Source organism: Lycorma delicatula, chromosome 1 (genome assembly GCF_047948215.1).
Source record: "Lycorma delicatula isolate Av1 chromosome 1, ASM4794821v1, whole genome shotgun sequence".
Taxonomy (NCBI): domain Eukaryota; kingdom Metazoa; phylum Arthropoda; class Insecta; order Hemiptera; family Fulgoridae; genus Lycorma; species Lycorma delicatula.
Window position 1 is genome coordinate 383,125,692 of NC_134455.1, and position 13,042 is coordinate 383,138,733.

The window sequence follows — 13,042 nt, forward strand, 5'->3', positions numbered from 1 at the left end:
CGCGCTTGACCCTTTTCTGGGCTCCCAAGGTTTTGCCGAAAATTTCCAGGAATGGTGAACATGGAGGTGGTGGGCGCGATTAGTCTCCATTAGCCTAAATTAATTAAAAAAATTATATCTAAATCTTAACACTAATATAAGTTTAAATTCACAAAAATAATAAATTAACTTATTTAAAAAAAAAAATAATGAAGTGGATAATGGCTCACATTAGTGTAAATTGTTAATACAAGGGGGTGGTTAAACTTGGAAAGTCTTCAAGACTTTCCAAGTCTTGAAGTCTGACATCAGTGAATGTCTAAATAAAATTTAGGTAAAAATGATTTACTTAATACTAATCACTACTTAATCTATAAAATAGTTCAAAAGTAATATAATTACTTTTCATAAGCCTAAAAATAAAATCTACATATTTAACTAATTGTTAGACACTTAATTAAAATAAAATAAAAGTAAACTATGCTAAAACTTATTCGGTTTGACTGGAAGGTCAAACAAAAGATATAATGCTATCGCTGGCTGGACTGGGTATCCTAACAGTATATTAGTGACGACACTGGAAATGTTATTCAGGTACACACACACGCGCGCACACAACACACAGCTTAATACCATAAATAACAAGAATAAATAACTCTTAATAATCCTACAAGCACCAATCACAGACTACAGTAGGAGATACAGTCTATTTGAACCACATTTAATGAGCCCAGAAAGGTGCAGCATACAGCATTATACATTTGTATACACCCTTATATCAAACACGCATGGTTCTGAAATTAAGCCCCCAATTGGGGTAATTGTTCTCTGAATACTGAAGAAAAGTATTACAAGCCATTTTGGCAGCATATTGAAAGTGCTCACTAAATACTAAATACCTAAATTCTTCTGCAGCAAGACATACTAATTCGATGACCTGCCACTGATATACACAATAGTCTTGTAACAGCCAGTCTGTACTTGAGTAACATCAACTTTATTTTCTCTGGGTTAAACACCATTATGTTGCAAACTTCACAACTGGAGTATCTTGCAAGCCTGCTCTGAATTCAGTCTCATTTCTTAAATAATCTTTATCCAGCAAAAGCTCATCATCTGCATAGGTGATGACACGCCATCCACTGGGTAACCTCAACCGAATCAAAGAATTGAATTTAACCCAGAGCAGGGGTCCTAAAACACATACTCTGTGGACAACCTTTAGATAGCACAACTTTCCTACTTCTGAGATCCATCTCAAAGAATGACATCTTGACTGCTGAAAAAACTATAAAACACATTCAGTTCTTTTTACATACAATGACCCTTCTGCAGCTGAAACAGAGCATAGGGCCAGTACAGATTAAAATTTGGTATGTTCAAAAGGATCCTGACATGCTCAGACTCACCAGAAGAAACAATGCTCATCCATAAACAACTTTCTACAATTCAACCTATCATTAATATAAAAAGTACAAAACCTTCTAAAAAACCTTTCCAATAACTGGCAGGAGTGTTAACTACTGGAGGAGCTCTCTCTGGGGGGGGGGGGGGTCCTTATCACCACCTTTAAACAACAACTTAGGAAACCTTTTTTCCTACAAACACAGAAATAGCCACCAAAGAACATCCTATTAAAACTTTTTAGACCAGTACCAACATACATTCTAACAGAACAGACAAGTAGCTCTACTGTGATTTCATCGAAACCAAGGGCTTTATTCCTACCAGAACTGCAAATTTCCTGACATACCTCTGCCTCTGCAATTTTCAAAGATAAAACACCAGAGTAAAAAGCAAAAACTTCCTCTCGAACTTGCAGATGATAGATCATAGTCATATCATCATCTAACAATAAATCATTCAATAGAATACTTTAAATCTCAGCTTTATTACAAACAACACCCTGCTGGGTCAAGAGAATCAACTAAAGAACCATTTTTTTTACGTTTATGCCCTAGGACTCTACACACAACATCCCAAGGATCCTTATTTCCTTGTTCTTTAACAGAAGAATGCAAAGAATCCTTTTTTGATGTCCTGACCAAATGAAAATATTCAGACCTCTGCCTTTGATAGTCTCTACCAAAACCGCTTGCCATTCAGGATAACCCTCCTGCTGAGCAGCTCTCCTGAGACTGTTCACAGACTATTTCAACAAAGACAACTCTCTAGTCCAGCAACAAGGGGCAATTCTTTCTCAACTCAAACTACGAGGAATTGAATTCTCAGTGGCATCAATGAAAGCCAGAGAGAATCTTTCTGCCAGGTCTTCCCACTGAATACTATCCAGACTTCTGTCTAGGACACTGAGTCTAGCAGAAAAAATATTAACAAATTTAGGCCAGTTCGCCTTTCTGTGACCTTGCTGAACAGAAACATTACATCTATAAGCATCTCACAACTCACTAACCAACTCAAAAATAATTAACTGACGATCACTGGAACAATCATCAACAACAGACCCAACACCAACCGTACCAGAATATTCCTATTACATATCTCCTTCTTCCATCTGCCATTCCAGCATTTTGGTAACTCACCGAAAACAATTAAAAAGATTATAAATAAAAAATTATTAACAATACTCCCATAAAACACTCAACATTACAAAAACAAATTTAATTAAATCTCTCCATAGTGTTATCTCTATATAAGAGATACCTCTGTTTATAAATCAACTGATTGTAAAAACTATAAGGTGTCATTTTAGACTCTCAATTCCTCTTATTATAAAAATAATAAGAGAAATAATAATAAAAATATATTATTATTATGAAATAAAACTAAAACATAATAACTCAGGAAACTATGTAAAAATGGAATATAATATAAACTATAGAAAATTTAATAAGATAAAAAATCATTTAATTCAAAAACAGCATATACAACAAATAATAAAATCATAAATTATATTAATAATAGAGATCCAGCTAATATCCTAATAAATGGTAATACCGTAATAAATGTCCATTTGAATGGGCGTATACAGCTTAAAATGTGAAGACTGAATTACAATATATTGGTAAGACCAACTGACCATTTTTAATTAGAGCTAAAGAATATATTAACTGTATAACAAAGAAATGTAAAGACCGTTCTAATTTTACTTTTTTTTTTCTGTCTTCAGTCATTTGACTGGTTTGATGCAGCTCTCCAAGATTCCCTATCTAGTGCTAGTCGTTTCATTTCAGTATACCCTCTACATCCTACATCCCTAACAATTTGTTTTACATATTCCAAACGTGGCCTGCCTACATAATTTTTTCCTTCTACCTGTCCTTCCAATATTAAAGCGACTATTCCAGGATGCCTTAGTATGTGGCCTATAAGTCTGTCTCTTCTTTTAACTATATTTTTCCAAATGCTTCTTTCTTCATCTATTTGCCGCAATACCTCTTCATTTGTCACTTTATCCACCCATCTGATTTTTAACATTCTCCTATAGCACCACATTTCAAAAGCTTCTAACCTTTTCTTCTCAGATACTCCGATCGTCCAAGTTTCACTTCCATATAAAGCGACACTCCAAACATACACTTTCAAAAATCTTTTCCTGACATTTAAATTAATTTTTGATGTAAACAAATTATATTTCTTACTGAAGGCTCGTTTCGCTTGTGCTATTCGGCATTTTATATCGCTCCTGCTTCGTCCATCTTTAGTAATTCTACTTCCCAAATAACAAAATTCTTCTACCTCCATAATCTTTTCTCCTCCTATTTTCACATTCAGTGGTCCATCTTTGTTATTTCTACTACATTTCATTACTTTTGTTTTGTTCTTGTTTATTTTCATGCAATAGTTCCTGCGTAGGACTTCATCTATGCCGTTCATTGTTTCTTCTAAATCCTTTTTACTCTCGGCTAGAATTACTATATCATCAGCAAATCGTAGCATCTTTATCTTTTCACCTTGTACTGTTACTCCGAATCTAAATTGTTCTTTAACATCATTAACTGCTAGTTCCATGTAAAGATTAAAAAGTAACGAAGATAGGGAACATCCTTGTCGGACCCCCTTTCTTATTACGGCTTATTTCTTATGTTCTTCAATTATTACCTCTGTATTTGAACCCTAATTTTTTTTAAAATGCTGAACATTTTATTCCAGTCTACGTTATCGAATGCCTTTTCTAGGTCTATAAACGCCAAGTATGTTGGTTTGTTTTTCTTTAATCTTCCTTCTACTATTAATCTGAGGCCTAAAATTGCTTCCCTTGTCCCTATACTTTTCCTGAAACCAAATTGGTCTTCTCCTAACACTTCTTTCACTCTCCTCTCAATTCTTCTGTATAGAATTCTAGTTAAGATTTTTGATGCATGACTAGTTAAACTAATTGTTCTGGATTCTTCACATTTATCTGCCCCTGCTTTCTTTGGTATCATGACTATAACACTTTTTTTGAAGTCTGACGGAAATTCCCCTTTTTCATAAATATTACACACCAGTTTGTATAATCTATCAATCGCTTCTTCACCTGCACTGCGCAGTAATTCTACAGGTATTCCGTCTATTCCAGGAGCCTTTCTGCCATTTAAATCTTTTAATGCTCTCTTAAATTCAGATTTCAGTATTGTTTCTCCCATTTCATCCTCCTCAACTTCCTCTATAACACCATTTCCTCCGTATAACTCTTCAATATATTCCACCCATCTATCGACTTTACCTTTCGTATTATATATTGGTGTACCATCTTTGTTTAACACATTATTAGATTTTAATTTATGTCCCCCAAGTTTCCTTAACTTTCCTGTATGCTCCGTCTATTCTACCAATGTTCATTTCTCTTTCCACTTCTGAACAGTTTTCTTTAATCCACTCTTCTTTCGCCAGTTTGCACGTCCTGTTTATAGCATTTCTTAATGGCGATAGTTCCTTTTACTTTCTTCACACTAGCATTCTTATATTTTTTACGTTCATCCATCAGCTGCAATATATCGTCTGAAACCAAAGGTTTTCTACCAGTTCTCTTTATTCCGACCAGAAGTTTGCTTCTGCTGATTTAAGAATTTCCTTTTTAACATTCTCCTATTCTTCTTCTACATTTTCTACCTTATCTTTTTTACTCAGACCTCTTGCGATGTCCTCCTCAAAAATATTCTTTACCTCCTCTTCCTCAAGCTTCTCTAAATTCCACCGATTCATCTGACACCTTTTCTTCAGGTTTTTAAACCCCAATCTACATTTCATTATCACTAAATTATGGTCGCTATCAATGTCTGCTCCAGGGTAAGTTTTGTAGTCAATGAGTTGATTTCTAAATCTTTGCTTAACCATGATATAATCTATCTAATACCTTGTAGTATCGCCTGGCTTTTTCCAAGTGTATATTCTTCTATTATGATTTTTAAACTGGTTGTTGGCAATTACTAAATTATACTTCGTGCAAAACTCTATAAGTCGGTCCCCTCTTTCATTCCTTTTGCCCAGCCCGTATTCACCCACTATATTTCCTTCCTTGCCTTTTCCAATGCTTGCATTCCAATCTCCAACTTTTATTAAATTTTCATCTCTTTTTACGTGTTAATTGCTTCATCAATCTCTTCGGACACACACTATCTCATCATCATCATGGGTGCTTGTAGGCATATAGACGTAACAATCGTTGTTGGTTTAGGTTTTGATTTTATCCTTATTAAAATGATTCTATCGCTATGCATTTTGAAATACTCTACTCTCTACCCTATCTTCTTGTTCATTATGAAACCTACTCCTGCCTGCCCATTATTTGAAGCTGAGTTAATTCTAAAATCACCTGACCAAAAGTCGCCTTCCTCTTCCCACTGAACCTCACTAATTCCTACTACATCCACATTTATCCTATCCATTTCCCTTTTTAAATTTTCTAGCCTACCAACCTTTTTTAAACTTCTAACATTCCACGCTCCGACTCTTAGAATGTTATTGTTTAATTTTCTGGTGACCCCTTCCTTAGTAGTCCCCACCTGGAGATCCGAACGGGGGACTAGTTTACCTCCGGAATATTTTACCAAGGAAGGCGCCTCCATCATTGCTATATGAAAATGCAGAGCCACAATTTCTTAGAAAAAAAGCAGCTGTAGTTTTCCATTGCTTTCAGCTGCGCAGTACTCAGAGGACTGAGTGATGTTGATATGGCCGTTTAAGTCATTCTGACTCACGCCCCTAGCAACTACTGAAAGAGCTGCTGCCCTCTTTCAGGAATCATTCCTTAGTCTGGCTCTCAACAGATACCTCTCCGATATGGTTGCACCTTCGGTCCAGCTACTCTGTATCTCTGAGCACTCAAGCCCCCTCACCAACGGCAAGGTCTCATGATTCATAGAGGAGGCTAATTTTACTAAATATTTAATATTATATTATGTTTAGAAACTAAACATAATTATTTATCCAAATAAATTCATGAAAGTATTAGATTACTCTATTAATACTTTTAATTTCAAAAAATTTCATATATACAATAATCATAAATTAATAAATGAACAAATTAAATTTGATGATGATATTCTATATAAGCAAATAATATAATAATAAAGTTGGCTAAACTGATTCCACAATCTACATAGTTCATAAAAATTGTGATACTATTATTACAATACAGACGTAGTTATTTTGACTTAAAGACTTTAACTTTTAAAAAATGACAATCAATTGTTATGTATACAATTTAAATAAATATGAGTTTTATACTTTCACATATTTCAATCTTAAAATTATAATCCCTCCTGAAGAAGGCAGAATAGCCGAAAGCACTAGAGGGAAACAAATAATATATTGATAAGCAGTTTATATTATATATAATAATTGTATTTTACAAACAGTGCCATGTCAGAAAAACTTAATAATATAGGTATGGCCTCTTATAAGAAAAGATCCTCCATTTTAGAGATTGTAACAGTTCTCTTATTGGTATATGTATGTTTCAGTCACAGTACCCAATGAAGCTTTACTGTAAGCTGTAAGAGTAAAGGCTGTAATCTATTCAAAATGAATGCTGAGACTATGATGGATAATGTCATGATTTCATGTCAAGAATAGAAGCATTTGGTAGCTCATCCACTAACCTGTCCCATTGATGGGGTATGCCAGTCTGGCTGTTCTCTGCAATATACAAACACTGGAGATGTGTAAACTTGTACCACACGTATTATACTTGATTTGTGGCTTCACCGATGAGTGTGAAAACATATTCTTTAGATACTAAATGTACGAAGAATCAAGTTTACAATTTACATTCATATTTAATACAATTTACATATTACTAGTGTAACACATGAAAAAACTAGATTCAACTCACTGGATTATATTTATTCAGTTGGAATCTAAGTACCCTGGCATAACCACCACATATCTTTATATCAACTGGATCAATAGAGGCAGCTCGGACTTGAATTAAAACATCATCACTAGCAGAAATGGTCGGTGTAGTAACATCTTCTAATACTGCTACTGTCTGAATGAAATAAGATTAAATAATTACATGAAAATAACTTTTTAACATATTTAAATAAAGTAATTTATTTCAGTCATACAAATTCTGAAATAAAAAGTTGTTATGAAAAAGAATATTTTTTAAATCTATTTTTAAATGGTGTTTTGGTTAAAAATGGTACAGCATTATAGTTGGAAGTATTCTGGAGAGTCTTGGCTTTTCAAGTACATGGTTAATCAGATGGGACATACTATATTTCATACATGAAGTCAAAGCTTATCTTTTTTAGTGCTGTTATCTTATGATATAACTAAAAATAAAATACTGAAATTATACAGTTTTATATCTTGTTCTTCTCAGTTTTTGAAGTTAAATTATATTTTAGAAAAATGTAAAAAAAAAAAATATGTAAAATAAGGATCTTGTTTTCATGGAAGTGCATTTTTAGTTTTTCATTAATTCATTAAGAAGCTCCAAATAAAATTGATGTTTAAGAATTTAAGAATTGTCATTTAAGAATTTAACTAAATTTTTCATATAGTAAATTTTAATATGGCAAACTTCTTTTGCTGTTTTGATCCCTAGTAAAAACATTTTTGTAAACTTAAAAATGTGTATTTAATAACACTGTTTAGCATGCTTAGGTCTTTACAGACAACCTTTATGTGCATTTTTTTAATATAATGGTTACAGGTACCTAAATAAAGCTGACTCTTATTAATAAATACTAAACTCGAGTAACTCTCTCTTTATTACATCTTTTTGCTTTATACACTTTATCGATATATCTAGTCTTAGCATAATAGGTCATAGCATTGAAATGGGTCATTACAAAACTATAATCAGTAATGTGCTGTTATGATATTTGGTTAGAATGTAGCCTAATCTTCTAAGGAATTGTGGGAAGGATGGGCACCCACTGCACGAATGAAATTTTAAAATTAACTTTTAAAACTTCTTGTGGGTAGAGTGTTTGTCCTGTTGCCTTTTCTCTGAGCACAGATTTTTCTTCCTGAATTTCCATTATTTAATCTACATTTCCATATGTGTTGATTTCTTGCTGGTTTAGTTTCTCTAAATATAATTCAAGTTGGCATTGTGTTCATGTCAAGGATGAGAAGGCCTGTAGATTCTGACCCTAGACCTAGTTAAATTGAGGTGAAGGCAGCCTGCCTTCACCTCCTGTCCAGAGCTACTTCATTTCTATCACCAATTGGGTAAAGTTAAACTTAGTAATACCTCTCAATGATGAGTAATAAAAAAAAAAAATAAAACGCACTTTAATAAGTAATAAATCACGACACCTTAAATGACAATAGTTTTGGCTATTTGAACATTTTGTTTTACTTTGGTAGAAAACTATTTTCTCCCCATCATAACATTTTCAAACTGATTGAAACAATAAAAATTTTGAATCTTTATAGACTGTTTTAGGTGGAGAGAAATTTATTACTCCCCTAAACTCTAGAGATTGAAAAATGGACCCCTCCAGATAACATCCAGTAAGAGAAAGGTAACACAAATTTCAAGATAGGTCATAGTTAAAAAAAAAAAAATAAAATGCAATTTTTCAATAAGGTGGTACTCCAAGATTTTTTTTCAAATATATTCTAATTATATTTCCAGTATGCACAAATAAAATTTCCATAAATTCAAACCCTCTTCAAGATACATCCCCATCTATTCTTTAAAAATGTACGAGTGAAAAATCATACAAAAACGCTAAATTTTCACCTAGTTTGGATGCCAGGAATGTTTGGATGGGTTCAATTTACATTTGCAGCAGATATCAGGATGAATTTTGTTAGCCGTAATCAGAAAACAAGTATTTCAGACATACATTTATAAGACATTTTTTGTTTTATTTATGTCCTAAATCAACTTCCAAAGTACTAGCAAGCAATTCTTAACAATTCTGTGCAGGTAAGTCCTTATAACATATCAGGTGTGTTTAAAAAGTAACAAGAATTTTTTTTTGGAAAGAATTTTATTTATTCATCTACAATAATGTTATCACCTTCAAAATAGTCCCCATTAGATATTATACACTTATACCAGCACTTTTTCCAATCCCCGAAATATTTCTGGAACTCAATCTTTGGAATAGTGTTTACCTCTTCCAGCGATTCACTTTTAATCTCATCTATGCTTGTAAAATGACGATCCTTTAAGGTTCTCTTTATTTTTGGGAATAGAAAAAAGTCACACAGGGCCATGTCTGGCAAATATGGCAGCAGAGGTATCATTACAGTGTTGTTTTTGCTAAAACTTGACGAACAAGCAATGAAGTGTGACCAGGTGCATTATCATGGTGCAAAAGCCATGAATTGTTTTGCTACAAATCTGGGCGTTTTTTTCAGACTGCTTCATGCAAATGGCATTGAACTTGAAGGTTAGTACTCCTTAATGATCGTTTGACCTTGTGGCAAGAACTCATGTACTAAGCTGTTAAAAATCGAAGAACACTGTGAGTATAACTTTCATATTCGACCGTACTTGTCAAGCTTTTTTCGGTCTTGCTGATCCAGAATGCCTCCACTGAGACGATTCAGCCTAAGTTTCAGCATCATATCCGTAAACCCAAGTTCATCACATGTTATGACACCTGTTGTTGACTTTATTTAGCGACTCCTGAGAAACTTCCATTCGCCGTTGTTTTTGTTCAAAATTCAACAATTTTGGAACAAATTTTGCTGTCATGTTGCCAAAACATCCGAAAAAATTTCATGGCATGAGCCAATTGACTGATATATCAACATCATCATTCACTTCTCTGATTGTGATTCTGTAACCATTCATAATATCATTTCTTTCACTTTTTCCATGTTTTCATCAGTTGTTAATGTGCTGGGCATCTGGTGCATTCTTCATCTTCAACCTCTTCACACCCTTCTTGGAAATACTTATACCACTCGTAAACCCTTGCTTTACTCATAGCAGACTCACCAAAAGCAATGTTTAACATTTTTAAAACATTGCTACACTTTATTCTATTCTTATAGTAAAATTTAATACAAATTTTCTGATCCATTATTTATGCAAATAAAAAATTGCCGATCATACCAAAACACACATTATCCTTTTGACAGCTGACAACAGACTAAACATCCAATATGGCTAAAAATGTAGCCATCTGACATCTGAAAATACTTTTCAGACGTTTACCAATACAACAACAAAAAAATCCAAAGAATCTGACTGATACAATCAGCAAAATTTCAAAATTCTCGTTTCTTTTTGAACACACCTCGTACATTTAAACTATATTTTAATCAAACATGCTTTAATGTCAACAAAACCTTATGTTGAAGTACCTATTCATAATACTAATTAACTTTTCATTAGTTATGTATATTAATTCTTTAATTAAATTAGTTTTTTACTAATTTTACCAATTTGTTGTTTTTAGTTATTTAATAGAAATTAATTTTTTTGTACTACAAATAATAAAAATAAATCATCACTGTTAAAATCATTCTTAAGGGTCTAATAAATCAAATTGACACACACATACCTTATTCAAATTAGATACATATCATGTTCACAGAATTCTATGATTTTATGACATCTTTTTTCATATCTTGAACAAGGGTTCTAAAAATGTTGAAAAATACATAAATCTAGGAGGATATCAATTTTACTTATTATATTTTTTAGTTTCTTCCAGACCTTCATGGCAAAATATGGTTCATCTTATATTTGGAATGTTTCAGTCAGATATAGCTTTTCCTAACATGTGCTGATAACCATAAATGTTATTAATATCCACGATACATGAACAAGATGTGACCATCTGAGCCTTTAAGTAATATTTTAAACTATGAAAAACTACCTCCTAATTTTATCTTTGTAACTATTTAATACAAAATAAACATAAAATTCAATTTGTACTTAAGATTAGTATTTCAATTTGTATTTGAAAAATTTTTACAATTAAAATATAATGAAAACAAAAAATAATTAGAAAAATAAATACTGTGGATAAATTTTTACTAGATGAAAATGAAATAATCTAGTAAATCACTAAGTAAATAGCATAAAATACAATGCATGTATACAAAACATAAATATTAAAATTTGACTAAAAGGGTCAATAAATAATGCATAACATGAAACGACTAATGAGGGTATGGAAATAAAAACACTTGAATAACTAAAAACAACAAATAGGTATAAAATATAAGTAATTTATTTACACCAGAAGCAACAGACTGATCCCCAGTTGGAGTTTCTAATGATGAATTTTGTGGCCCTGGCCAAGATTCAAATCCAAAATATTTCAGAAAGGCAGAACACTACCATTCTACCGCACAGGTCAGCAAAGCTCCTATTGCAATAGGAAAAGAGAACAGGTTTACGGGATGAAACTGAAAATACTAAAAATAAGATCTAAGAACACAAAATAATATAAAAATGTGACATGCAAAAATAAATCTGGTAGCATAACTTAACATAATTTTTTTATTATAAATAATCTAAATCTTAGGTTATCTCTTAGGGGTTGGAATACAACAAAACTCTTACTTATAAGAAAAAAAAATGTTACCAACAGAAAATAATATTTCATGTTACTAATTATATAAATAAAACAACTAAAAATAATGCATCTAGGTTACCTTAGCCAAAAAATTCAAATGTAAATTTAAAAAATTACTTAAAAAATCAATTACTGAATTAGATTAAAAAATGAACAATACTAGTATATAAAAATCTTTCCTATTGACAAAGTTATTTAGGCAATCTGCAATCCCATCAATACTGAAAGAAACACTTGCAACTATGCATGAGCTGCAAGATTTAATCAAAATGAACATCCACTTTCCGTGTCAATCGCAAGACCAGTACTTAAGTGAATAAAAAAGTTAAAAACCCTTATTAAAATTACAGAACAAATCCAACAGTCAAAATTACTTTCAACTGATTTTATTATTTTCAATTATATCACTGATTTTTTTTAGAGATATATCTGATAAAAAAGGGGTGATTACTTTTTAAGGAAAAAAATGACAAGTGATGTTTTTGAGTACTAAAATTTACTTAATACAAAAATAAATTAAAATTAAATTAAAAATTAATTACAATAAAATGATTAAGAGATTTTTCAATACGTATAATCAAAAACTTACATCAACTCCAGTAAATGAGGTTGCTGCAATAGCTCTCATATAAGACAAAGGTCGAGGAGGGGACTGCAAGCACAGTCCAATAACAACACCCACTCCACCTCCAATGGCAAAACCGATACAACCAGCATATAAATTGTCTCGATTTACTATAAAAAAACAGTTTATTAATTTAGTAAACATGAACCAGTATATTAGTAGTCAAAGATCAATAAAACCAAAATACCATTTGAAGTTAATACAAATTTAAGTTAATAAATATTTCAGGTTAAGTGAACTATCAATGTAAGTAAAATAAAAAAAAATTATTGAAAATTAGAATAAAAAGATCATATTTTATAAGTTATCTGTCTGTCACTTAATGGATGTATGTATTTTACGTAAATTGATTTTTTTTTCGTATGGTATCTTTAAATCAAAGATATTCTACAAAACGCACGTTACAAGATCAGTAAAACAAAGATAAAAAATGTAGTTCAAAATACAATTTTACAAAATTTAACAAAAATATCTTCTGAACTTCCAA

The 13,042-nt window shown here is 31.8% G+C and overlaps 1 protein-coding gene across 4 annotated transcripts in view; it reads right to left on the reverse strand.

The window, feature by feature from the left end:
• LOC142317314 (NAD(P)H oxidoreductase RTN4IP1, mitochondrial-like) overlaps positions 1-13,042 on the reverse strand; it is a 50,762-nt gene that overhangs the window by 21,119 nt on the left and 16,601 nt on the right. For all 4 annotated transcript variants that reach the window (XR_012754701.1, XR_012754702.1, XM_075353752.1 and 1 more), the window contains exons 4-5: positions 12,520-12,665; positions 7,259-7,414 (exon numbers count right to left, since the gene is read on the reverse strand). Coding sequence is in view for 2 of the 4 variants with exons in the window: in XM_075353752.1 (XP_075209867.1) it covers positions 7,259-7,414; positions 12,520-12,665 (302 nt within the window). In the remaining 2 variants the exon portion in view is untranslated. The remainder of the gene's footprint in view (positions 1-7,258; positions 7,415-12,519; positions 12,666-13,042) is intronic.